Raw genomic sequence first — 27,477 nt, 5'->3', positions numbered from 1 at the left:
CTTTACAATATGCCAAAAAGGATCGCTAACTTGTCCAAGTCATGGCGTGTCCCTCTTCCCTACCCACCCAATCTTTGTGTCCCAGTATACAGTGAATGAGTTAAAGGAGTTGGGGAAATGTTCTGTATCTTCAGTATCCTGGTCTTCCAGAGCCCTCTGGTTGGGGTGGGATCATCTTAACTGGTCATTTCACTTTGCTGTCTAGGGCAGTTAACTTAATGGATTACAATAACCTCACTGGTCAGGGAAACAGATTGGGTTTTGCTGCTACCCCATCTCACTTGTGCTGTTCGGTACCTGCTTCACAGTGGCCGTGTGGTTTGAAGGATGCAACTGCGCAAGAGAAAGAGGGAAGACAGTTTTCATAATGACTATTGAGGAACTATTTGCAGATTGCCCATCCCTTTAAAAGTTTGTGTGCAGCCTCTGAAGACACTGAGCACCAGTTGAAGCTTTGTTGAGATGAGCAAGGCAGGGTCTCTATTTATTTTTATTTAACAATATTAATGATCCCTTCCTTTCCCTTCACTCTGCCCTCCCTCCCCCAAAATTTGACCAACCACATTGCTGAAGGGTTCTGATGATTTAGATACTGTTTAAAAATCAACTCTTCTGTTTTCTGAACCAGTGAGGTTTGAGATGAAATGATTGACCAGAGTTTTTCTACCTCTGGGACAAAAACAAAACTAGAAAGTGCTAAGGAATGGATGCAGTTGCAAATAACAATATTTTCCAATTTTTCTTGTTTCAATTTTTTTAAAGAGAAAATTAAACAATAACATGGCCAATTTATTACATAAAAAAGACTTGCTGTGTATAAATTATTCCTAAAGAAATTCCTGTGTTTATATTAAAATGAATCAGTAGATTAAAAAAAAAATCAAAATGTTTTTGTATATTCTGTTGTAAGAATTTATTCCTGTTACTGCGATATACTCGGGATTCTTTACATTATGAAAAGAAGAAACTTTGTCTATTTTGAATGGCTGAAGCGAAGGCTCCTTTAGTTTCTCTTACTCTGCTTTTTTCTAGTAGTTTCAGTACTACATGATTTAAGTTAAATAAAAGAATTCTGTATGCATTTGCCTGTTTCTCAATGTGTGGCTCCTTCTGCAAAGCAAGTACAGGTTTGAAAACTCAGAGTCTCATTTTTCTTCTGCCATTTTTGGCTGCATTTCATTGAGCTGCTCTGAGGAAATATTGGTAGAGGTCACTACTGCCTTTATGTTGTGTTGAAACCAAAAGTGTTTTCATCCACTGACACTGAGCTCAGGGACCCTTTCTTAATGGGTGCTTGAGTCCTGTTTTGCAGTAGGTAGTTCCCTTGAAGGAGGCAAGCGTTTTTATGTATTTTGTTATTTGAAGGAACCTTGCTTACTCCCCTCACTGCCGTGCACAGATGGGGCATTCAGCTGCCCAGCAGAGTTACCAGTTTTCCATAACAGCTGCTGGAAAAGACCGTGGCAGGAAAACTAAAATTACCATGGTGTTTGCAGTTACGTTGACTCTTGTCATCAAAACTGATATCATAGAATCACAGAACGTTAGGGGTTGTAAGGGACCTCAAAAGATCATAGAGTCCAACACCCCTGCCAAAGCAGGAACATCTAGAGTAATCTAGAGTAGGTCACACATGAACACATCCAGGTGGGTTTGGAATGTCTCCAAAGAAGAAGACTCCACAACCTGTCTGGGCAGCCTGTTTCAGGGCTCTGTCATCTTCATCTTATGTTCACATGGAAGCTCCTCTGCTCCAGCTTACACCCATTGCCCCTTGTCCTGTCATTGGACATCACTGAGGAGAGCCTGTCTCTGTCATTCCCAACACTTGCCCTTTACATGTTTAGTCTTCTCCAAGCTAAAGAGCCACCAGCTCCCTCGGCACCTCCAGGTGCATCCCCATCAGGACCCATGGATTTATGGATGTCCAAATTGTTTGGTTGATCCCTAACCCAGTCCTCATCAACCAAGGAAAATTCTTCCTTTATCCTGCCTTGCTCTGGGGCTTCAGGGGCTGCCAGATAAATGAGACTGGGAAGTGTTTGGAGACACGTGAAAAGCAAGGACGTGGTAGTGGGTATTTACAGAGAGATGAGTCGACAGTGTGTGCTTGCAGCCCAGAAGGCCGAGGGCATTCTAGGTGGCATCAAAAGAAGCATGGCCAGCAGATCCAGAGAGGTGATTCTGCCACTTGACTCTGCTCTGGTAAGACCTCACCTGGAATACTGCATCCAGCTCTGGAGCCCTTGGTACAGGAAGGACGTGGACCTGATGGAGTGGGGGCTGCAACACCTTTCTTGGGAGGACAGGCTGAGGGAGCTTGGTTTGTTCAGCCTAGAGAAAAGGCAGCTTTGGGAAGACCTAATAGCAGTCTTCCAGTACCTGATGGGGGCCTACAAGAAGGATGGAGAGAGAGATTGTTTACAAAGACCTGTAGCGATAGGATGAGGGGCAATGGTTTGAAATTAGAGAAGAGGAGATTTAGATTGAATGTTAGGAATGAGTTCTGCACCACGAGGGTGGTGGAACACTGAAACAGGTTGCCCTGGGAGGTAGTTGAGGCCCTCTCCATGGGCTCAACAACGCCCTGAACAGCCTGATCTAGTGGAAGATGTCCTTGCTCACTGCAGGGGTGTTGGACTAGATGACCTTTGGAGGTCCCTGCCAACCCAAACCATCCTATGATTCCAGTTCCTGCTGGATTCTAGCCTTTTCTTTACTTTCTTTTAAGTCACCCTGGGCTCATAGCCTGTTTCTGATGGGGAAACCAGCCTTCACAGTAGGTCACTTTGATAACTGTAACACATGACATTAACAGGATCCCTTTGTGTTTTTCCTCCCATATTTATGTATTTCCCATGTGGGCACTTTGCATGGCTAAACTCTCTCTCTCTCCTTCTCTGGACTTGGACAAGAACTTAGGGGAACCTTTGATACATCCATCCAGTGCTGAATGGCCTTACAGCCCAAACATCAGTCTTGGTTTAGCAAGTCTTCATTACTGTCTTTCTAACCACCCTAACTAGGGTTAAGCATCTAAAATGTTTTAATTCCAGTTTTACGCTTCCTAAATCTGAAGCAGCCTTATCATTGTTAGCAATACAGCCTGCCAATTGCTTGGTTTTTCTCTCAGGCTTTTTACACTGAGAGATGTAAATACTTTTTCAGTTTTGTAAGGAGATTTCATTGGATGTAAAGTGCTTTATGTAGAGGTCTTAAATAATCTTTAGATTACTTCATTTAAGAGGTAATTGTATTCTAAGAAATCCTCATGTTTTTCCCTACATGATCCATCTTCTGCTGATCCCCACACTGCTTTAACATTTCTAAAATAATTGTCTGTAATGCTTTTCCTAGAAAGTCTGCTGTTGCTGATGTGGATAATGGAGGCACATGGATGAAAGCAGCTCTGCCATTGCCATATTAGAGAGAGGTGTAGTAGGTGTAATCACAGATGTACCTGCAATATCCAGAGCAAAACAAAACCAGAAACCTGGATTCAGAAACAGGCAACTTTGATTAATTGTAAATATTCTCTAAGTAGCTAAGCCAGATCTGGTTTATGAAATTACTAAAACTATATTTACTTGGTGAATGAAGGAAATGCTGAAGTAAACCAGGTCTCAGAAACAAATATTCCTTATCTGATTGTTTGGTTTCTCAGGCACCCACCCTGGTGGAACTTTAAATTAAAAAAATCACAAGATGGGTTCTTTTCTAGGCTGCTGGAAGCTGTGTTAGATGGGAAAGGTACCACAGCCCACTGGAACGACAACCACGTAAGACAGTTTTTGGTGTCAGTCACACCATCTCGCCACCTGGAGAATTTGTTTTTTTTCTTGCCACCCAACGTTTTAAGTTGCAGGTGCCAATCCTGAAATGAAGGGCCAAGATTAGCTGATTTTTTTTTTTTTTAAGAACAAGATCATTTACTGTTTTCTTTGTTTTTCTTTAAAATGAAAGCTAATAGAAAACTGCTTCAGTACTGCTGAAACACATAATGAGATCACAGACATCCTTCTAAAGGTACCTCTAATTGCTCTGCGCTTCGGTCTGTATTTACATTTTGTATCCCTCCCAGCAGGGATAAACAGATTAAAATCTGCTACTAGTCAGTGTTGCTTTCAGATTCTCTTAATAACCCAGGTTCACAGGGTGTGCCATGTTGAAACTTGTTTCTTTTGGAATTTGCAAATCCATAGAAAAATATCTACTGGCTGTAGTTTTTCATGAAGGCTGCTTTACATAAAGTTTAAATTGATCCAGTTTCATACATGTGCCCCTCTGAAGGCTTTGCTTCCAAGTGATTTTGGCTGGAGTAAAGAAGACTCATTGCAAAGATTCTCCACGGTTAAATGAGCTGTATGAGTTACTTCTACTCTTACTGCGAGACCCTGATATGCAATGTTTACCTTCCTGCATCTCTGGAGAAGATTATATCAATGCCTTCCAGTGAGATATGTCCAGAAAGTCTTCATATTAATCGTAGATTCAATATTTTCTGGGCCATCTAGCATGCAAGAGCCACCTTCTGGGTGAAACCCACAAACATCCATCTGTTGGTAGCCTTTGTTCTTCCCACACTGCTCAAGAATGATGAGTGCTTTGGCAGATGAAGCCAGCCCTACATGAACAGTAAGCTGTATTTTCCCACCAGAGTGAATAACAGGAAATTAAAAATGAGACCTGTTTTTAAAACACGTCATGCAATAGTGCCAAGCAGCATGTGAAATACTAGCTTCAAGGTAGGGAGTCTTGCTGCAGCTTATGCCTAAAGAAAACTTCCATAAGAGATTATAAATGAGAACCAAACTGTGCTTTAGTTTGTTTTTGTGGTGTCTTCTCAACTCAGGACTGCAGAGCTGCAATACCTTTATAGCAGTTTCTGGTAAGTTGTTTTGTTTCCTTTGTTCAGCATGGAATTATTCTAGGTAAGTGGCACAGGGTTCAAAGTGTGCTAATTGCTCCACTATGCAGCTTGAAACCTTTATCATACTTCCAATAGTTACTTTCTAGCTTTGTCTGATGCACAGATTGTGCAATATTCTATGGAGATCTGTTTTAAAGATCCATTCAGAATAATAATACTCATAAATTAAAGGGAAAATTGTGTTACCTTCTAATTACTCACCAGTGGCTGAAGAGTTATCCATATCTTGAAGACTTGCTTTTTTGCTTTCTGGTAAACCACTGGCAGTTGCATGATACGGAGGTTGATGTTTTCACCAAGGCCTGTCTTGGACAGTTCCTGTGTTTACCAAAAAAAAAACCCACCATGGACTTGTAAGAGCATTGGATTTCTAAGACTATGGTAAAGAAATCAAGCTGATCCAGCTTCAAGAGCAATGTAGCGCTGTCTAAACCCATGATTTCTTACCATTGGACTGCAATAAGATTAATTTGTGATGCCTCCTCCCTTTTTAGCTGGAAGAGACAAAAAAAGTGCTAAACAATTTCCTAACTTCACATCCATGTGGAGCCATCATGTTTCCAAAGGGATGTTCAGTCTGCAGTGGGTAGGAGAGGTTATTGCTTAGGGACTGGTCCATAGGGAACCATGAAATACAGCATCTCAGAAAAAGACTACGCTTGAAAGCATCTAAACAGACTTTGATAGAGGTAAGTCCTATTCCTCTGAATGATATAGGAGATAAACCTGCACTATGAAGAGGCACAAATGAAGGAGAATTCACATTAGCTGTCCACTCAAGTGACATGATCTGATGTCTTGAACTGGTTCATGTGAGCTCTGCGAGAGGTGACTGTCAACATTAGGAAAGTCTCTTTTTGAAGGCATTTAATTTCTTTTTTTTTTCTTGGTCTAGAATATGCTTTTCTAGTAAAAGGAAATGTCACTTACTGGGAAGTTGCTTCTCTGTCATTTATGTAGAGGTGAATTTCCACATGGGACCTTTTCCTGAAGGAAACAAAAAGGATGCCCAGAATTGAGGTGAAAGAAACAAAGACACCCTTCAAAGCAGCAGATTGGCCAGATGGTTGGAAGATGGTCTAGAGAATAAATGTCATGTAGAAAGGATTTGAAATTATTTTGTCAGGTGAACAGCACTATCAAACAAGGCATAAGCCTCTTAAGTGGAAGGTAGGCAGCTGCAATGGCAAGATGCAGAAGGAATGCATCAGAGGTAGAAAGCTGTTCATGGAAAGTACGGTTGTGGTGGAAAAATGCCTGTTGCATTTGAGTAGACCACTACTAGATGAGGGTATAGATGAAGTTTCCAAGGGAAACAGCAGCGGAAGGTATCTGATTAGCCCAAGAAACTTGTGTTGTTTTTTTTTTTTTGTTAAAGGTCATTGTCTTCTCAAGTTCTCCTTTCTCACTGAGGATACTTGTGCAGATGAGGCTTACAGTTCTATGCCATGCTAACTGGGAAATTTGCCCTTCAACACTGGCTTCCTATATAAACTGTTCCAATTTTCTTGTCAGCAGAAACATTGATTAGCTGTGCTTAATAAACTATTTGACACAAGCAAGGAAACAGTGCCTGCAGGGAAGCAAACAGATTTAGAGAACGGTTCCAGTCTTTTTTCCTCTGGGCGCTGACAGTCTTTTGAGAGACCATTGCATCATCTTGGGAAAGAATGTTGGACTGTGTCTTGGCTTCCAAAAGAGAAAAGCCCAGATGGTTCACAATTAACATTTTCTTTTCTAAAGCATCTTTAACATTTAATGAGATTCTTCCTTTTTAACTGTAAGGATTAGAGGGCTGGACTGCCCAGAACTTTGGTACAGAATGTGGAGACCCAAAGTAAGTTGTTAGGCTGTTCTCCTCGTGTTCTCTGGAGTGACAGTTCTGTTGTCACCATCTGCCATGTAGTATTTTTGTGTAGGACAAAACCAGAATCTGGCCAGTAGTAAAGTGCTGAGAACATGTGTCAAAGGAAGATAGTTCCTTTGTCCTAAGTGATTTCGGAATGTTATCAATAATACATGTTACTTTGTTGTCTAAGAATCCTAACCATGGGTTCATATCCCATTGGACCAGATGTTGTGCAACCATGGGAAAAAAACAACAAAAAAGGTTGTTCCTTGTCTCAGTCTTAACCAAAACCATTTTTGCATTTTAAGGTGAGAGAGTGAAGACGGTTAGAGGAGGATGACAGCCCTTGGGAACTTGATTTTTTTTTTTTTTTGTTCGTTCATTTGGTTATTTGCTGGGTATTTTTGTGTATTTTATTTTTAATCCTACAGACACCTCTTTGGAGGTTTGGGGATGTAAGAAAGTTCCAGAACAGAAATGAAGGCAGTAAATAGCAGTGTCTTCTTACTTTCACAGATGATGAAATTACAGCAGAGAGGGAGAGAGACAGAGAGACTGAATGACAAATTTCCACAGAATGAATGGTCAGTGGCAGGATGAAAAACTGCACCCAGAGATCTGATCCTCATCTCCTGATAGCAAACCTAGTTCCCAAGAGCAGTTAGAAAGAGACCTGTTCTTTTCACTAACAGTTTAATTACTATGAATGTTGTCACTCAACTTATGTTTGCACCCCATTAACTGGGGACTTTGACCCTGGTGGTAGACTGCCTTGATAAGTTGTTAAGCTGCCAAGCTCCATACAGGAGTTTCTGGAGGAGACAGAAACAGGGTCAGCCCAAAAGTTATTGGGTGGGCCCATCAATCTGTAATATAGAACAAATAATTCCGGGGATCTGGGATTTGGAGGATCCCATGTGGTGCTGAAGAACTAACACATCACGGAGACTCAGTGTGACCTGTCAGCAAATGTGAGGTAAATACTTGGTGGTGTTTTCCTTTAGAGAGAATGTCCTGCACTTCCAGAGTTAAAAGTGCTGCTGGTGGAGCTTTCGTGCATATTTTAGGAGGGTGTTTCAGGTGAATGGAGTTATGAGAACCATGAAAAACTTAGTGAGACAGGTTTCTAAAAGAGAAGCTGTCTTTCTAATGCTAGACAACTATGTTGGGCCATGTGACAGTGTCTATAAAGGCTTTGAAGCTTTTCTCCATGACTCTGAATTGATAGGTACACCTGTACTTTCAGATCCATTTGACTGTCCTTTTCCCTGAACACTCAAGTTGTACTTGCTGAAGAATGAGAACTTCGTGGATGCAATTGCTGACCAATGCCTTGTGTGTGAGTCTTCCTGTGCTGTGATGAGAAGTTGTCCAAACAGCAGGGTGCTACTCACATTCTTGGGAAATTATTTTTTCATATTATAAAACAGGTAATACAAGACCATGCACCGCTGCATAGTATCAGTAAGAAATCCAAGAACCCAGAAGAAAAGCTCTTTCTAGACCAGCAAAAATAGAGATTTGGAAAGTTTTATTAATCTTTACCAGCCAATTCCTAGAGATTTCAGCAAATGACAATGGACTTATTTACCAAAAAAAGGTAGTGAATAGTTAATTTGAAAGAGAAATAATATCACACATCCATTTTTCTGAGTGCTCAATGAAGGCATGGAAGGGATGTAACTACTGGAATAGGTTGTGTGCTCACTGGATCAATCTCTGATCCTCCCTATGGCAAGAAAAGAGGTACAGGAAAACAGCTGATCCCATCAGCATGACAGAGTGCAACATCATCTTACAGAGGATCTGGTAAGAAGGATTTTAAGGAAGCAGTTTTGTGTAAGAACACATAGTGCTCACAGAATGAAGCCATTGCTCTTCAGCGAAGAATCGACTTCAAGAAAGCATGAATAGTGAGGCTATGCTTTGAGAATCAGGACCCTGGAACTCCTGTTACTTGTCATCTCATGGGATTTTTGATGCATTCAGACCCTTCTGGGATCTGACCATGTACCAGTGTTAAAACATCACTGAGGGTACTATTGCGTCCAGGCTTTGGATAAGAACCTGGTTCATTTTGAGGCAGTAATTAGGATGGCTCTGGATAATGCTACAAAGGCATTAAACCTGCACAATCATGTTTGAACAGCTCTAGCTGCTCAAAACTTTCCTGAGGTTGAGTTTGAGTGTACTTTTGCTTGGTTCTCAGAAAAGAGACGCAGGGCTTTATGTCACTTCAGTGATCCATGCAGGAGCCCCAAGCGAAGCCAAGATTACTTCCAGATGTAAATACTAAATTTTGCTATCTTTAATATGTGCATGAGCTTGCTGAAGACCATAGGGCTACTCTGGTGAACAAGGCCAATGGAACAATACTATGAGATTGTTATTTAGCATGGAGAAGCCTATCAAAATTCAAAGTACTTCCAGATTTACAGCAAATTTCTCTGGATTGCCTGGATTAGCCACCTTTGCCAGAGAATAGGAAACCAAAGCAGCAGCCACAGCGTGATTACAAATTAATTCCATGCAGAGGGTGTCACATCAGGGGAAGATGGGTTTGTTCTCTATAGAGAAGGACTGACATCTGTTTCATTATGGAATGCTGTATCCCTTGTTATATAACTTCCCGGTGTAGCCAGCACATGGCGTTTCACAGCAAACTCATCTCATTGGTGTCTTCTCGCTTTAGGCTGTTTTTCTTGCAGATAAAAAAACATGTTTTATTTTCAGCCAGAAGAGGATGATCTTACACCCAAAATTAGAACCAATAGGCATCAGGAAATAATGAGCAAGAACATTGTGAACAGACAAATATTTGTGGTTTAGGGTAATGTCAAGCTGGAGTTAAGGCAATTTATGAGTCTCATGTGAAGGTATCACAGAAGTATTTTTGTTCCCGTTAGACTGCAGGGCTAACATCCCTCACGACTTAGAGTGGGTAATAGATTTATTCTACCGAGCACCAAGTTGCACTCAGCATTCTTCAGCTTGTTAACAATGCTAGAATAGATGATATGCATTGGTTGGTGGCATTGCTGTAGCTTTGGTCTTTGAAAAAATGTACCAGCTCCTTGTTTTTCAATCATTTGGCCTGACTGTACTTCATTTTCAATACAGATCTTCAGTACCTCTCACCAAACTTGTAATGCAGTTGTAGTCCTGAAGTCATCATCTTCCTTTCGCTATGAATACTTTCTTACAACCACCTTTATCATTTCAGTGTCCAGAAGAATTAAAAGAATTTGTAGGCTTATTTTTCATCTCTGTAATATAACATAGCAACCTGAGTTTTTTACATGTCATGCTTTCCATTTTTGCCATTTTTTTCTGCCATTTCTAGCAGATACTGGAGCAGTTTTTCAATTCAGTTTTACTATCCTGACTGGTCCCCAACTAGTTTCCAGTTTCATTGTGTAAACCTTCTTTCTAACTTGGACTTGCTAAGAACTTGTGTGGAAGACCCTCTCAAAATAACTCTGTTCATAAATAACATTGTAAGAATAATTGAACTTGAGAAAAGCTGTTGTGCTAGAGAGGATGAATGAACCTTGCATGCAACTTGTACATAGACTCAGCAAATCTCTGCAGCTGCGCCTACTGTTTGACTGTGTATATAATGACATTTCACCCTTTAGATTGAGATAGAGTCCTAAAGCACCAAACCAGTAAATTATTTAATTGTGGCAGACATTCTTTTGCATACAATGGTTGGGGTGTTTACTTTGTAAGACATATTTAAAGACAGAAGTTATGTCATTATTAAAACTTAGATTATATTTTAAAAAATAGTAATTCTGTTCCCAAAAAATAATGTGTCTGTGCCTATTTTTGGTGTGTTCCACGAAATGTGAGTTCACACAAATTAACTTAAAAAGAAAACATCTTAGCAGAAAAGTTCATGCTGAAAGCCAGGTATCCAAACCATGTCTTTGTAGCACCCAGCTAAACTTGTTTTAACACACATATTTAGGAAATAAGCAGGAATTTTCAAGGCTCTGTCTTACACCTATTACTACTAGTCAAGGTGTAGGGGGGAAAAGGGAAAGGAGAAATCTGAATTACTTTGTTTGCAATGTAACTGTAGACTTCACTGTCATGTGAAAGTGGAAGCCAAAGCTGAAATGTGAAAACATACTCATGCTTTAGATTTTGTGTACCCGAAGGAGTCTATAAGAACTCAATAAGCTACACCTCACACAGACATGTTAAAATGAGTTGTGGCATGAGATGGCCTGTTTACTGAAGACAGAGATAACCTGTACCATATGCACTAGTTGCAGAGAAAGCACCATGGGTGAAAAATTCCCTTTTCAAAATCAAGAATAATAATTTGAAAAGGGCTTAAATATCACAATGGAAAACCTGAAAACAGTTTGTATCACAATGATACAAATAAAACACCTCTGACCCCTTTTTTCATTCTTACCTTCACTGTTTCCCAGCTGGAATTAACCAGATATTGTCTAAAGGGGACAAAACCTGAAAAGAAAAAAAGGTGTGGGTAGGTGCAGATATGTATGCACAGACATATTTATTCTTTATCTACATATTTTTGGTTATGGAGGTTGAGATTTTTAAGATAGGATTTAGCCTTTATCACACTTAATGGAAAAGTATTTTCATTTTGTACATGCACTGACATAAGAACTAATCCTGCAATCTTTATTCATGCTATTACAAGATAATCTTAACGGAAGCTGGTAAATGTACTGGAGCCAAGAGGACAGATCATGTAAATAATGATTTTGGGCAAGGATCATCATCCATAGAAATACCATGACTAAAAGCTCTGGTGTTAAATACTCCCAGGTTGCAGTCAATGTACCATTCTTACTATTAGAGCTCAAGAAAAGATGTATATTTATTGAAAATGTTTGAAAGAGTAGAATTTTATATCACCTGTATATTTTTTTTTTAATTTTCAAATAATGGAAACAAGTTTTCTGTCACGGAAAATGTGCTTTTTTATGGTGCTGGGCTAAATCTCTTCCTTCACTTTTTCCCCACAGGAAAAAGAGAGGAGGAAAGAGAGAGGGCTTGTTGAATCCAAAGTACTAAATTTAATTTTATACATCTGTATTTTTGGTCAAATACCTTTTTTAAACAAAAAGGAAACACTCTCAATCTGAGCTAGATGGGCATTTTGTCGCAAAAAAGTTTAATGGAAAACTCCCACTATCTTTATTGATCTCAAATACTGTTCTCAATCCAGACTGTTGCTACATCTTAGATACTGGGTGGCAGGAAAACAAGTTTGTAAACTGATTTTAATGCTCTACCTTTTAAATATTTAAAAAACCTTAAATGGATAACACTTGACAACATGCAATTGCTAGTTTGCACAGTGAAAGGCATTTGTATGTAGGGACAATTAAACCTAAATGCAGATTTATGACAGCTAATTAATGCTAGACTTTAAGCATTTCTTATTGTGTTAATACTTCATAATTTTTTAATCTTTTTAACATCATTAAAAGTCTGGTGGTGCTAATATTTTTGACAATGTTTTCCCCAGGTTTAAGTTTGTATTACAGGAAAAGAACAAGGGAAATGGTACTTAACTACATTAACAGGGAACATAAAACCTCACTAGTCCCACTCTGTTTTCAGAACAAAACCAGGGTGACACCTACTCCATTTTGGAACTGGAGTTGCTGTGTATGTTTGTTTACCTGTGTGTGCAGAACTCTAGAATTATAATGAAGTTATTCAATAGCTCACAGTGAAATAAATGCACCTCAGTGGTGCCCATAAGAAACTACCTCAGGAAGAAATTGTTCTTTGAAAAGAAATGACTAAATGTAAAAGAGATTTACAGTACTAAAATACCTGCAGCAACTCACAGAGCTAACTGGCTGAATATCATTAAGCACTACATAATAAAATGGGCCCACTGCCAGTGGGTTTCTACTATGAGCAGGTGAAAATGGGACAGAGGCATGCTGCGATAATCTGTAATATCTTAAAGATGCACCTATACCTTTAACGGGACACAGCAGTCTAAAACTGTTGGAACAAGTAGATTTCTGCACCTAAATGGCTATCTAAGGAGAGGAAAAGGCTAATAGGGTGCTAAGAAATATTGTCCATCAAGGGTATGTGCCATAAATATTATAGGAAAGAACCAGATTGTCAGCCTTTTAATAGGTTAACAAACACCTCTTGCTCTGTTCTGCACTCCCATTCAGTTCAACTGCAGTTCTGTCTAGAGCAAGCCAAACTAGTTCTGCCCATCTCACAGCTATTAAAAGAAAAAAACAGTGTTTAATTGAAAACAGCAAGATGCAAATCTCTTTGAAGTAGCTTCACCTTCATTCTTCTGTCCTCAGATGACCTGTAGTGGAAAATTATCCAACAACTCACATGTCAAGATATGTGTAATGATTGCCTTCAGATGAGCCAGTGCCAACAAGAACAGTCACAAGTAGCAGTATTCCTTAAGAACTTTAACCTTCTAAAGCCCAGGAGTCTCTAGCTGGTGGTTCTGCCACTGTGTTCAGCAGTAGATTTAGCCAGCAAGAGAAACTCCACATTTGGTCCCTTGTACTGCATGTTCAGGCATGCTTCTTTGGTATGTTTAAATTGAATGGTCTAGGTGAGCAGTGATGAGGCAGCATTTCCTGTTTAAATCTACCTTACCTTGCCATGAAACTGAGACCCTGAAACTTGTCATGTGTTGCTCTAATTTTGGAAACTGACTATGTGACATTGTGATGCAACCTGGTTTTCTTGCTTCAGAGCTCCTTTTGGGTAAGCTTTATCTAATACTAGCCTGCACTGCCTTGAGCTGTGTGGTTTGGATCAGAGAGAATGTCAACAAAGATTAAAACATGGAGAGAATGAACAACAAACCAAACTGGATGGCAGTAAAGAGGGCAGACTGCAGTCTGTTTCCTCTGACATTCATCTGATTTTTCTTAGGAAGGCACAGCAGCAAGTTATTTTTCCATTTGGAATTGTTAGTATGACCATTTGCTACTGGTTTTCCCTCCAGGGAACTGTTTATGACAGAGATCAAGCATGTGTGCATACCACCTCTAGCTAAAAGAAGAATAAAATAAAAATCTTACCAGTCAACCACAGTGCTGGAATTTGAATCCATAAAAATCTATGCTCCAGAAAGTGAAATCTTGCTGTCTTTCAGTTCCAACCAGTATTACAATTCTTTTATCTGTGGCAGACTTCTTCACTGGGGGCACTTCTTTTTTCTTCAAACTGTAATGTGCCTGGATTCACAGGACAGAGATGATTTGTGATTCATGTAACTTTCAGAGCAAAAATTATGTCTCTGTATCAAAGATAGAAGGCTGACTGATCAGCTGCCTGTCTGGAACTGCTCAAACTTCTTGCCAGCAATATTTTGCATCATAAACCTGTTTATGTACAAGTAAACAGAAAATTAATTGAGTCATGTTTTTCCCTATCTCTGTGGCTGTTCTATTTTTAGCACAGTGTAATTCACTTTAATCATGAGGAATGACTTAGCTACAAAAACATATCTGTCCATTTCCACTGTTCTTGGACTTTTTCTTACTGACTTAAACTCAGTGGTAATTTTGTTCTGGGCTAACTGGTTACTCAGAGGTAACTGCCTCTTCGTAGCAGTTATCTGATGTACTAATCTTTATCTTAAGCTCTTTATAAAAGTGGCCAAGCATCTTCCACTTTAAAACCAAACACCAGCAAGAAAATGTGTGTATTTGCTAAACCAAAACATTTACTCAGTGATATCCTTGAATAAGCAGCAAGTGAAAAAAAATCTCACTCCAACTTGCAAGGTCAAAGGGACTCTAGACCCTGGGTTATAGCTTGCTGAAACTTGTAAGTTCAATAGCTGGTCTGTCTTCATTAAACTCAAGCATGAGAAGCAGCAGGGGGGCCCTGAAATCAAAACATATGCCCATTGTCACTGCCCAAAACAAAAGCATATGAAAGTTCTCCTGAGAATTGTAACTATGTGGGCAGAGGGTTTTTCTGGGTCTTGTTTTGAGTAGGAAGTGTATGTGTGTGTGTGTATGAGGGAGGGAGGGGAGAAATACGCTAAGAATAGAAAGCCACTATACAATCTCAAGAGAGCTGGTGATTGTGAGACCTTAAGGAAAAAAAATCTCTGAAGAAATCTCTTGGATGAGGCAGTGGCTGAATGAGGTTGGGAGCAATGGCCTATGTCTGTCATTTAAATCCTCCTGTGCTAAAACACAAAGAAATGTGTGGATTTTTTTTTTTTTTTTAATGAAAAGACCCTGAGATTCCACCATCCGTTTCTTCTCCTGACTAATGCAACTTGTAAAACTAACTTTTGCTAGCTCTGGAAGGAGCAGATAATACAGTGAGCACAGAACTGTCTGCAGCCTTCAACAGGGAAAAATCTGCCACTGACATCTGTGAATTACATCTAAAATTCTGTGTCAGTTAAGATTTTTATTTATTAATTTTTCTACGTGACCGGTTAGTAAAATTCCTATGATACTGGACAACAACATACCAGCCTTCTCTTAGTTATTGCCAATTTGGACTCTGTTGAACAAGGTGCCCTAATGAACAAAGCATATGCTAAGAATAAAGCAAGATTTAAGATCTATATTTACTCAATTAATTTCTTACATGAGAAATTATGCATTTTGTTTGGGACATTATACCTGCTTCATAGATAAATATATGAAGCATATTGCTTGACTGCTTGAATAAAATACTAGGTATTTTATTAGCTGTTCTTGTATTTTGTAGATCTAAGTGCTAGATCCATGCCATCTGAAACATATTTGGACTGTAGCACTAGTTTTGAAAGTTTTCACAACTGGCAAAAGAGTAGAAAAATACAGATAAAGGAAGATTACTTCCCTAAACGTTTATGAAGGAGCTGATTGAAATGGGGGGTATGGGAAACATCCCACAACTGACTGATTAGGTATTGTCTTCAACAGTTTAGTCCTTTTCCATAAGCAGGGGTTTGCTAATGTGACAGTAAAAATTTCAAGACTTTTCCAGAGTTGCTATATGCTTATGCAAGTGCAAGTGGTTTGAGTAAACCAGGAATTTGACGGAGTGCACTGAAATTATTTTTTTGCACTGATTTAACTGATTGTTTCTGTTCCCAAGTTTTATGTGTATAGTATTCCACTTGGAGGAATAACACACATATTGCAGCTGTGTTACATTTTTGCAACAAGCAGAAAGTAAAGAATATGGTAGTTGAAGAAAGAAGAAAAAAAATCTTCTGGCTAGGCCTAAATAATGAAACCTTTTATTTCTTCTAACAATTCTTTAGCTGAATTCAAAATTACTTCTGAAATTTTTGTGACATTATGGTTGTGGCTTTAGTATTAGCACTCTCATGTGCATGTGTGCCCATGACAATAGATACACAAGTCACTGAATATTTGACGTCTGTGTAAATTAATCTCCCCATCCATAATTAAGAAACCAGGCCCCGGATAGTTGAAGGCAAGTCACAGACACAGCTGACTCAGCTAAACACCAGTTGTTTTTCTTCTTGCTATACACAAACGTGACTGGGAGGGCAGTCATCTTGAGGTAAAGAAGAAATGGTAACAACTCAGCTATGAAAGTCCTGGTTATCACCTTGAATATTTTTCTGTACAGTTGTCTGATACATTTAAAAATCATCTGAACTGCTGAGCAAGAGAAAATAGATTTTCTGCAAATGCATTCTGACCACATTGCAGAACTGCCAGAACACTGCTTGAATAGCTTTTTACTGACAGTAACCAGAACTGAATATGGCCTTCATTTAGAAATGGCTCTTTAATTTTTATCTCCTTTATTATTACTTACATATAGATTTTTTTTTATTCCTTGTTATTGGCAGGCATTGACCGATGTTTTAAACTGTCAAGTGAAAGTGTTTAATATATTCCAATTTTTTTCTCAGCTGCTCAACATTTAATGAGGAAGAGATCAAGCCATTATGCTATTATGCTATTTAACATTTAACTGTAATGGGATTTTAAGTAGAAAATTCAGGATCTAACACTGTATTTCTTTTCCATTCTAATAAAAATAAACGATTCTCAGGAAAGACCGAAGCTGGTCTTTAGGCAGATGGAATGCAATGTCACAGAAAGAGAGGAGACAAACATTTCAGTGTAAAGTTCACTATTCCCTCTGGACCAATGCCTCTTCTGTAACAAACTCCGTTGAAATGGTAAATGGAAAAATGTTACAGCAGTTTAGCTTACCTTTGGGGGGGAGGGGGTGGTGTCAGATAGTGTTCTATATTTTATGTTGCTGCCTTATGTTGTTCTTCTGCAATTTATACCTTCCTTGTATAACTGCTTAGCAATAATGGGGAAAATTTGAAATAGTATATAATTTAAACATAGCCAGGCTGATGGGTGGCTGTTATAATTTCAGCTCTGGTTGTCTTGCAGTATTAGCAATCCACTGCTCTGTGTGGACAGATTTTTGATATTTAATTTTCAACTGTTTATAATTAAAACAGGTAGAAAGCATACAAACAGGAGAGCATGCAAATCAGGATCAATGGGTTGCTTCTGTTCAGGTGTCATTTACCATGCATAAACAGGCCAAAGTCACACAATGTAAGCAATTATGTATCACCTAACATGCAAAATAGATAGCTAGGACTAACAGATTACTAGGCTAAACAGTAACATGCTTACCACTCCTGATAAGAAAACTGATGAGTCTTAGTTGGCCAGGAAGTTTCCTATATGCTGGGGAAAGTTGGTCTCTGACATTTGTTAGCATGAGCTGATCCTTGGCATTACTGAGTTATCTTTCCAGTTTCTATTTTTCTTTCCTTCTGTATCTTTTATCTTCATTCTTTCACTATCTAACTACTGTTATCCCAACAACAGCACTTCTGTCACTTTAGCTTCTAATCTTCCATGGTTTTAGCCCTTGTACTTTCTCACAGCTTAACAATTTTCTCTGTAAAACCCAGACAATGTTACATAGCAATACTGCATCAAACTAGGCCTGGCACAGCTAAACTTCTGGGTGAGGGTGATACAGGGAGTGGTGGGAGCTACAAAGCTTCAAGTGGTCATGAGACATCCACCAATATAAGAAAATACAAATCTACTTCATTGTGTGTTTTAAACCTTTTGAAAGAAGGAGCAACCCTAGGGAGTATTTGATCACTGTGCTGACACTCAAGTGTTCCTGGATCGCCAAAGCACAACGGTTAGTTTGTTTCTCTGTAAAAATGTACTGTTATTTCCATGAACTTTTCACCTCTTTGACTTGATATTGTATCTGCTATTTTAATATTAATTAAGGGATCATACACTTGGTGTAGGAAGGATCCAGAAGTCAAACGACTGCATTCTGCTTTCTAATTTTGAAAATTAGACTGCGTGTTTGTTTTCATCTCTGTACCTTGTTTTTACGATTTGCAATAACGAATAGCAGGTTTCTCTCCCAGGTATTTTAAAAGCCTCCTTCACAGTGACAATGCTCACTATTGTATGTGGCTGAAGAATGCTATAAAAAGGCCGGGTTTGTACTTGTTTTCCCTCGTAAACCTTCTGCTTCTGCCGTCTAAGTTTAAAAAAGCTGGAGCTCGGTCTACGGTTTGTGATTCTGTGCCTTTTAAATGAAGAAGCTGGAACTTGTGTTCAGAGTTGGATCAAGTGAAGTTGTAGCCCTGGGCTGGCACTTGCCACCCGCTGGGCCGTGATCGCGGAGGAAGAGGGCTGCCGCCTCAGCCCGCGGCCGCTCTGCTGGGAGTTTGCAGCTAGCCTCCCCTCGCCTCTCCCGCCTTGGCTCCTACACAAACTTCGCCAGACTGTTTGCTGTCACCTCCCCCGTCCTTTTGTTTCCCCAGACATCCCACGACCGCCGCTTTTCCTGTCAGCCGAACCTTGGCCCACCCGGCAGCTGCTCCCCACCCCTCATAGGCCCGCCCTCCACGGCTGCCTGCGGCGCGATGGGGCCGCACCGCTACGCGCTCCGAGGCGGACACGGGCCGCGGCGGTAGCAATCCGCCTCACAGGAAGTGATGGAGGCCGAGGGAGGAGGAAGAGCCGCCGCTGGTAAGAGGGGAGGGAGAGCGCTAGGGAGCTGCCCCACGGCCTGGCCTCTTTCGCTCCCGCCCCGTCTCTCCTCTCACGGCGGCCGTCCCGCTCGTTTTCGCTGCTTCCCGTTCCTGCTCTTTTGCCGGGCGGGCTGCCCACCCGCAGAGGCTGGACGATGGTGCCTCGCTGACGCACCGCCCGCTCGGGCTGTCCTGTCTCGGGGCGCCGCCGGCGCCAACTCGCGCCTCTTGTGAGGAGCCCGCGGCGCGAAATGGCGGGCTCCCCGCGGGCAGGCTTTCCGAAAGCGGCCAAAGCGCCGCAAAACTCTCGGCCTTTCTGGGAAAACTTTGCTTGGTCGCCTGCGGTCATGACCGGAGGAACCCCGGCTCTTCATGGCCGTGCTCCCTGCGTCCTGCTTTTCATAGGATCGCTTGAGGGAGACAGTCAGGAGCACGCTGCACAAAGCAGACTAATCCCCTGCTACAGGTTTTCTTGCTCTTTCTCCAGCCATACAGGGAACTTTTCTAGGTTTTAGGCTAGTCCAAACCTGTTCTGAAGCAGAGAGGAGCTGGCCTGATGATTTCTGTCAGCTTTAGTTCCACACGTGATGCCTGTGATACGCTCGTCTCCAGACTCCTGTTTCCAGTATGTGCTTGGAGGTCTCAGCATAGGTGCACGAGTTTAAGGCTTTAATGGCTACGTACTTGAGATCTGTTGAAGAGCAGAGAGAATATAGCACAAGAAACACACATTTTTAAGGCCAAATCTCAGGCAGCATCAGCAAGTGTTTACCCAAATTGAGCAAAAGCGTGGTTTAACGAAGCACAGAAGAAGAATTGGATTATTTTGGTGTGGAGATACGAAAGGCTTTCTCTTCTGCAGACTCTTTACCCTTTCTTGAAATGTATTCAGTAAAAACTTTATGTGCTGGCCATGAGCTGACTGTAAACCAGGAAATACCTGGTTTCTAATGATTTTTGTTTGTTTGTTTGGGGAAAAAAGCAACTCAATCCTCATTTCCTTTCAGCAGGAGTTAATTTACTTGTTTGTGGCATTAGGCAAAGAGGAGCTTGCCTAGCAGAGGCCAATAGAGGCTACTCTGCTACTCAGTACATGGTGGACTTAGAAATGAACAAACACTATGTTGGTTCCCAAATGGCAGTGCTCTTAGTGCTTGGTAAGGAAGCCGATTTTAGGACAGGTGGATCTACTGCACATGCCCCACCACGTATTTCCCAAGGAATCTGGTGTGTGGTACTGTTTTTGATTTGTATTTGATGCACTTGTTTGGATAAGAGCCCATTGCATCACCTCAGTTAGCTTTTGCATTGCTTTCCCTCCTGCTCTGTTTTTATACTCTTCTTTATTTGTCACACTAGCAGGTAAATGCAAAGTGAATTTATGTTCTGAAACTCGTTGAGTTGCTGCCATTTATCTAAAGTGCCTCCTTCATCCCCTTTAGTAAAATAATGTTGTTCATTAGTTCCTCTACCTCCTCATGGCTAAATGCACCATAGTCAGATTGCTCTATTTTTCTCCCTTCTATCAGCCACTTATGAAAGTAAAATATTTGTAGCAATGTTACAGGCTTGTAGGGTGTTTTTTTTTTTTTTTAATACTCAGTTCTGCTGATGTCTTTAAATAAAATATCTCTATATGAATGGGACTTGGTTTTTCATGTCCAAGCAAATGTTATACTGTTGTGTTACTTCAGCTGATGTTTACATTTCCCCCCGACTTTTAATTTCTCTCAAATAAAATATTTAGAGTAGTTCTTCTTCCACCTCCTTCCTCCTTTGGGACAGCTGTTATTAATTTTAGGTATCATCTGAGTTTTGACTTATTTAATTTTATATACTTATGTTTAAAGTAATTGGCAGTAGGTTGAGTATACAATACACTGTAAGAGCATAACGAAGTGAGCCATTAGCTCTTCTTGTGCAAATTGGGCTTTTCAGTTTATGTTATGCTGTAATTAAGATGCTACAACTAGGTCTCCAGGACTGTTCCTGTACCTGGTTTTCACATGGTAAGATTGATCACACTTCTGGCTTTTTAAGCTCATTTACAGGTCCTAGGCAGACCTTGCTATTGAGAGGCAGTCCAGCTGTTGACCTAGAACTTGAGGCTTTTGTTTTGAATTCAGCCTCGTCACAAAATCTTTTGATTTTTAGAACACTGTGGAAGTCTGATTTCTGTGTGTTAGCCATGTAACAGTAAGACTGGGAAGGACATTCAGTGAGTAACAATGTATAGGTATGTACAACTCTGGAGCCTGAGAAATAGTGAGTTACTGGATGAGAAACCTGTATGTCTAGTTTAACAATTGCATTAATGAAGCCTTAAATTTCCCTCTATTTCTCTAGGAAGATGGAAATCTTCCTACCTTCCATTAAATCCGTTTTAATCAGTTTGCAGGCAGGAGACCAGCAGTCTGGAAGGTGAAACTATGGTGTTCAGGTAGCATATATGCACTACATATCATGAATGTGGCCCCCAAGTCTAGAAAAGCTACTCAAAGATGAGACTAATCAACAATGGTACTCCTTCAAGTATAACTAAAATCTCATGTGTGGAACAGGTAGAATTTTACTCAGACTGAGGAAAATGTGTCTCAGATGTAAGGGCTGTCATAACCCGTATGCTTTCCATGCCACAGGTAAGGCAAGTTACATAACATAAATATGTAGTTATGGTCTAGAAGGCAAGAAAACAGGAAACAAAATCCTAACTACCTTTCTTGAAGAAAAAAAAAAAATCAGTCCAAACCCCAGCTAACAAACATCAGTCCCTTTCCATAATAGTGCTGCAGTGAATACACTCCTTCCCTTGGGGGAAAGTAAGAGAAAACAAACATAAGAGAAAGTCTAGCTGGTTTAAATTTGCAAGTGGGAGGTGTGCAGACATTGTGATTGTGGGCATGTTGTAAAAACCTATGTGGAACAGGCTGCTGTGTATTTTCCACATAGTATAAAGGTTGTGTACTGAGAGACTCCCAAATGCTTTCTGTGTCAATTTTCAGTTCTTCTGTGTTGTCCTTGGAAAGTGATTGGCAGACCCTCAGGTTGCACATAGCTGAAGTAAACTTTGTCCTGCTCAGTTATTGAGAGGTCTGTAGATGCTTAAAAATACTGTGTTTGTAACCTTTGGAACTGCTGGCTGATTGCTGGTCTTTATAGTATTACTGACAACAGATGGCAAATGGCTTCGCTGATGTAATTCTTGATAGTGTTTCATTCCTGTGAAGCTGCACGGTTTCAAAATCTCAGAAAGTGCCTCCATATTTTTTTCTGTGTAATGATTTCAAGCCAAACAAAATTAAAACATTTTATATTATTCAGATTCCCATGGTGTCATGTGGCATTTTGGTAGTGATTGCCTTGCAGCAGTTCCAGATAAATGCACGTTTGGTAGCAATTTAAGGCCTGTGTCCTTTAAGTAATGCTTATTAGTACGTAACAGATGCTGTTTAGAAACATTATGCCTTTTAATAGGCCCTGCTTTTAGACTGCATGTTCTCATTCCAGGCAGACGATAGATCAGGCAAGCTTGGAGGTATGCTGTCGTTTATGCAAAGCCTAAGTCAATTTTCTGCTCTGAAGTCAAGCCATGTGTTTTTCCTTGTTTCTTCCATTCTGGTCATAGCTGCCTTGCTGTGTTTTTCCCCCTAGTCATATCTTTGGCTGATTGTCAAGCCATTGCAATCAAAACCTTTTGAATTTTTAACCACCAGCAGTGGTTTCTTTTGTTCTTACAGAAGAGCCTGTATAAACTGAATTCGAACATTCTCAGCCTTACTGTCAAGAGCACAGCAAGCACAGAGTTAGCCCTCTGTTGCCAACCAGTCTTCCCTTCTCTGCTTCTTCCTCCTCTCAAAAGGAGAAAAAGGGAAAAGCAGAGCCATGCTGATTTTGGAGCACCTTCAAGGGCATGTAGAATAGCTGACACAATGGCACAAGAGAGACGTTTACATATTTCCCCCAGTACTTGCAGCTGTTTATTAAAGCAAATTCTGAGAGAGGCTAAGAGGCTTGTGATAGCTAGGGCAGGTGATTAATTTGCAGCCGTATAGTAAATTTAGCAGAGTGGAAATTACTGTGGGAAGGGATTTTTTTTTTTCTTCTTTCCTTTTTTCCTCTTGAATTAATTGCATTATTTTGAGATTATTCTGGCTGTATAAATTGTTCCTTGCAAGTAATTTGGAGAAAGGCTGCTGGGTTTTCTTAGGCAGACTTAAACACTCTGCTGGTAGGAGCAGTAGATTTGGGAGATGGAATGCATTAGCAACTCAAATGATGTATCTGAAACTGGTACCCCTGAAAATCTAGGCAGTTGTCTCATTTTCATTGCTACTTTGTTTTGGGGAACATTGTCCTTTATGACATCAAACCAAGATTTCCAGGTGCTCTTGGTATGCCACACCTACTGCCATAGGTGGTGTGACATGAAGATGTGTGTAGGGTGACCTTCAGTTTCCCGTACCTGCTTTGAATAATGGTGATAATAGGGATACATATTTAAAGTGACATTTCAGTAGTAGCCCTGATTGTGACAGTAAGTGTTTCAGTAACAATTTTAAATGTTCCCTGGTCTTAAAATATGGCTGTTTCCTGAAACTGTCCTGTCAGTCTGTCTGGCTTCTCCCTGTGGGATGAAATCATCTTCATATGAGGATCCAAGTGATCTTTGCTTTGGGTCAGAAGTGAAGCAATTGTTTGCCAAAATGAATTGTCATTTCCTGCTGTTTCACTATTTCTTGTTTATCACTATGGGAAATGTTATCTTCTTCTTTTCCCTTCAGTTATAGGATGATATTTTTTTGACCAATGCATCCTCCTTTCTGAATTCCATCTTTGTAGAAGATTGCATTACTACTCCTATATTTGAACTTGTCACTCATAAAAGTTCTACTGCTGGTCACGGAATCTTTTCTGTCATTTTCCTTTCAAATCAGCTTCTTTGAATAATGAAAGCACTCCAGTGATGTGTTTCGGTGTCATTCCCATTTCTTCTTTGCTTCAATTTCAAGTTTCAGACCTTAATTTGAGGTCGGGCCTGGACTATTAACTTCTGCTGACAAAGCTACTTTGGCTATGGATACGATAAAATAAGATATAGCGCTGATATAACTGCTGGAAAAAAGTCACTGATATGGACACAGTCCTTCTGGAAAGATTTTTTATTTTTCTTCTATATTTTATTTCATTTTGGAACTAGACAAACAGTTGAAAAATTTAGGTTGTTTTTTTCTTCTTTTTTTTTCCTTACATATGTAAGGAAATTCATACCACTGCCCTTAGTAGTTGGAGTAAGAGTTTTCCAGGAACATTTCTGCCCATTTCTTGTTTGTATGATAAACAGTACATAGTAAGAACTTAAATCTGATGTTCACAGGTTCAGAGGTATTAGCAGCATTCCCACTGAATCCATAGAATTTCCTCGAGGAAAACCTGATGTGACCACAAACCTTAATTAATTGCAATCCTGAATGTCCCTTTTCTTCAAGACTTCATCTTTTCTGAGTTTTTCTGTAAGCTGCTGCTTCTTTATTTTATTTTTTTTGCATCTAAGCTCTGTGAAGAAGAGAGTTAAATGTGCAGCAGTATGAATTCCTGGTATGTCATACTTACAGCTGGTAGCGCTTCCATGGTTTAACAGCATGCTACAGTTTTTATTTATAAACCCCGTTTCTGGGCCATAATACCTCAGCTTTTTTTCAATTACATTAGGTTAGAACTTTGTGCAACTCATGCCAGTCCAGATGTGCATTCTGTGTGTAATATGACAGAGGGTAGCCTGTTTGCACAGATGTATGTTAATTTATCTGTACTATGAGCTGGGTGTGGCTTTATTTTGATAACACTGCTAGAGATCCATTTGAGGAAAAATAGATATTGCTGGAACTTGTTTGCTGGACCTTTCAGTATGGGTGAGATGCAGATTAGAGTGGAGCAAATACCCCTTCAATATGCACTTGCCATTGTGTGATCCCTTCAATATGCACTTGCTTTTCTAGCTTTGAAAACGTCATAATGTTTCATCTGAGTATTTGTTTCAAAGAGAGCTAAAAAATTACATCAATTGTTTAATTGCTTGTTCCCCATTTCATAAATTGCAGATTAAGTTTTGATAAGTAAAATAATGTGTTTTATAGATCCTCGACATGAGGTTCTGAGGGCCTTCAGAACTCACTGAAGTTGGAAATTGAAGGTGTTTGATATTTTTCAGTTAGGTTTATCTAGTCTCTGCCTTTGCTTATCTACAATCTGCTATATATATATATGTATATATTTAAAGGTTTTTTTCTCCCCTTTTCTGAAATCAGTAGTAAAAATGTGCTAGCAGTACTGGGATAGCCAATACGATAGCATCCTGCATTTGGCATGCCCTGCAGTTGAGTGGCAGTTTGCAGTAGAGATATGTATGGCTACAGGTGAACTGATCTACTTAATTTGTCTGGTTACTTAACTGGGAATGGGATTAAGTTATTTATTTCCCTTCTGCCTTCATTTATTGATTCCACAACAGAAAATGATTTGCAGACAGAAACTTGTTTAGTTTGTCTTCTGAAACCCTCCTTGCCATTGGCACTTGCCATTGTGATAGAAGAGCAAGTAACATATAAATGGCATTTTTGAATTGAAACAGAAATTAATGCCAATGGATATTTTTTTTTCATCCTTAGATGTTCCAGGAGTGATTTCTCTATTAGTAATGGTGAAAAGCAGTACAGTGGGGAAGAACATTGTTTTAATTAGTGATGTACAGCATGTGGTTAAGAGCTGCCTCACCATTTTGGACAGACATCACACCATGGTACTTGCCCACTAGTTCCATTGCCACCACATGTTGTTATGATACTGAAGTTTCACTTACATTAGAACTTGGGATTTTGACATACACTTGCTCAATTACATTCAGGATATGAGAGTCAGGTTCTGTCTGTTCTTGCGGGAATGTGCCAAAGACCTCTTCCTTCCTCTGAAAGGTTAAACAAATATGATAGTCTAATGATAACCACATGCATAGAGACGTTCAAGCTCATAAGAAGGAAAGGAGAAGAGTTGATGTCAAGCACTGCTGTTTGACACACAGCTCTGACTCCTCTGGGAGTCAGGAAAGCACTTTTTTAATATGTACATGCTTTAGAAAGGCAAAAAAAAATTCTTTTTAGATCCTAGACACTGTCATGGTTCCTGCTGCTGTAGTGTGGCAGTGACAGACACAGGAGAGCAGAGAACGATTTATGTTATATGAGTTCTTGGACTTTTTATGTTGTGACTTAGAGGTACTGATAAGGGAAACACCCTTTTGAAGTGGTAGATAAGACATACACTTAACTGATAAGAAGCCAGAGAGAAAGTGAAGTGATTTGTTGGGGGCTGCAGAAACACACCTGTGTTAAGAATAAATCTTTCAAGTTTTGGTCTGGGTTGCCTGGTTTAATTACAAGAACACTCACTCCTAAATAGTGACATGATATACTGGTAGTTTATGTTGGTGCCCGTTTGTCTCAAAGTGTTTTTTTTGTTTTGTTTTGTTTTGTTTTGTTTGTTTTTAAAAAAAGGAAAATATTTCTTGGACAAAACTGTCAGAAACACTTAAAACTTGGTGAAGAGTCTTAAATTATTTTGTTGTGAAATAAATTGAAAATGAAGTAAAAAATTAAACCAGTACTGCTACTTACAAGCACTAGAAATTGCAAAAATGGATACAAAATAATCAAACTTGAAAGTTAGAAATGTTAAGTTCTTTTTTCATTTGTCTTGTTTCTGCACCACTAGAGATCAGACAAGTATTTTACGTATTTTTTTACCTGTAAAATTTTGTACAAATGTGCAAAGACGCATGGTCCAAATACAAATTCTGCAGTGGCTGATGGCTCTTTTGTAAACACACAATTCTTAATGGATGCGTGTAGTATCATCCTCTGTGTTTGTTGAACACGAAAAAGTAGTTGTAGGATAAATGATTAATTCACTTCAGACATAACACTTTTCATGTTTCATCTACAGTGAGGTTGATGTATTTTGCTTTACAATCTGGCTGCATCCTAAATGGTCTTACAAATCTCTGAAATGGGCTTTTCAACAAGTAAGTCTTTCTGGGAGTACCAGCACTACCTCAATGCATCTTAATCAACCCAGTGGTGTGTCTAGGCTGAAAAAAACTGCGTCATGAACTTTGTTGGTGTAAGGAAACAATAAGCTACATATGAATGCAGGAATAGAAATTTCTTAAAAGTGAAAGCAAATACCTAATCATGGTCAAAAAGGACTTAAATATTTTGGCAATGCATACTAATGGAACCTTAAAACGTATTTACAAAGAGACAGAGTTGTAGCTGATTAGTTAGCTAGTGGCAAAATAGTAAAATTAATACGTTTATTAAAATGACTGCTCTAATGAAAGAGAGCTTGAGGGGTATAATGGTGATTTAAATTGCTGTAGCATTATATGAATGAGATAAGCCTGTGGTTATCTATATTCCAGTTAAATTATTTCTATTACAGTGCAAGATTTAGTGTCAGAGGATATAGAAGGATCATCACACAAAGAATCTTCAGAATATCTGATTAGGTTGAAGCATGTCATTCACCTTCAGGCGTTAGAGCAATCTGTAGTTTTGCTTGTGGAATTCCACATACAAGTGCATGGGCACCATGTGTTTTCTGTTGTATTGAAAGTAAATT

General features: G+C 39.6%; 2 protein-coding genes across 2 annotated transcripts in view; one reads left to right on the top strand and one right to left on the bottom strand.

Annotated features, from left to right (window-relative positions):
• Window positions 1–267: 267 nt before the first annotated feature.
• PGPEP1L (pyroglutamyl-peptidase I like) lies at window positions 268–13,016 on the bottom strand. The gene is given in 8 exon segments (XM_054387754.1): window positions 268–333; window positions 3,286–3,460; window positions 4,413–4,463; window positions 4,465–4,640; window positions 5,132–5,248; window positions 11,209–11,261; window positions 12,942–12,984; window positions 12,987–13,016. Coding segments are annotated over 8 exon segments (711 nt in total).
• Window positions 13,017–19,151: 6,135 nt separating this feature from the next.
• The window catches only part of LOC128971993 (protein FAM169B-like), a 42,038-nt gene continuing 33,712 nt past the window's right edge, over window positions 19,152–27,477 (top strand). The window contains exon 1 of the mRNA XM_054387753.1: window positions 19,152–19,227. Coding sequence (XP_054243728.1) covers window positions 19,152–19,227 — 76 coding nt within the window. The remainder of the gene's footprint in view (window positions 19,228–27,477) is intronic.

Source organism: Indicator indicator, chromosome 16 (genome assembly GCF_027791375.1).
Source record: "Indicator indicator isolate 239-I01 chromosome 16, UM_Iind_1.1, whole genome shotgun sequence".
Classification (NCBI taxonomy): Eukaryota; Metazoa; Chordata; class Aves; order Piciformes; family Indicatoridae; genus Indicator; species Indicator indicator.
Note: the sequence above shows the minus strand (reverse complement) of the source record. Positions and strands in the feature narration are given on the sequence as shown.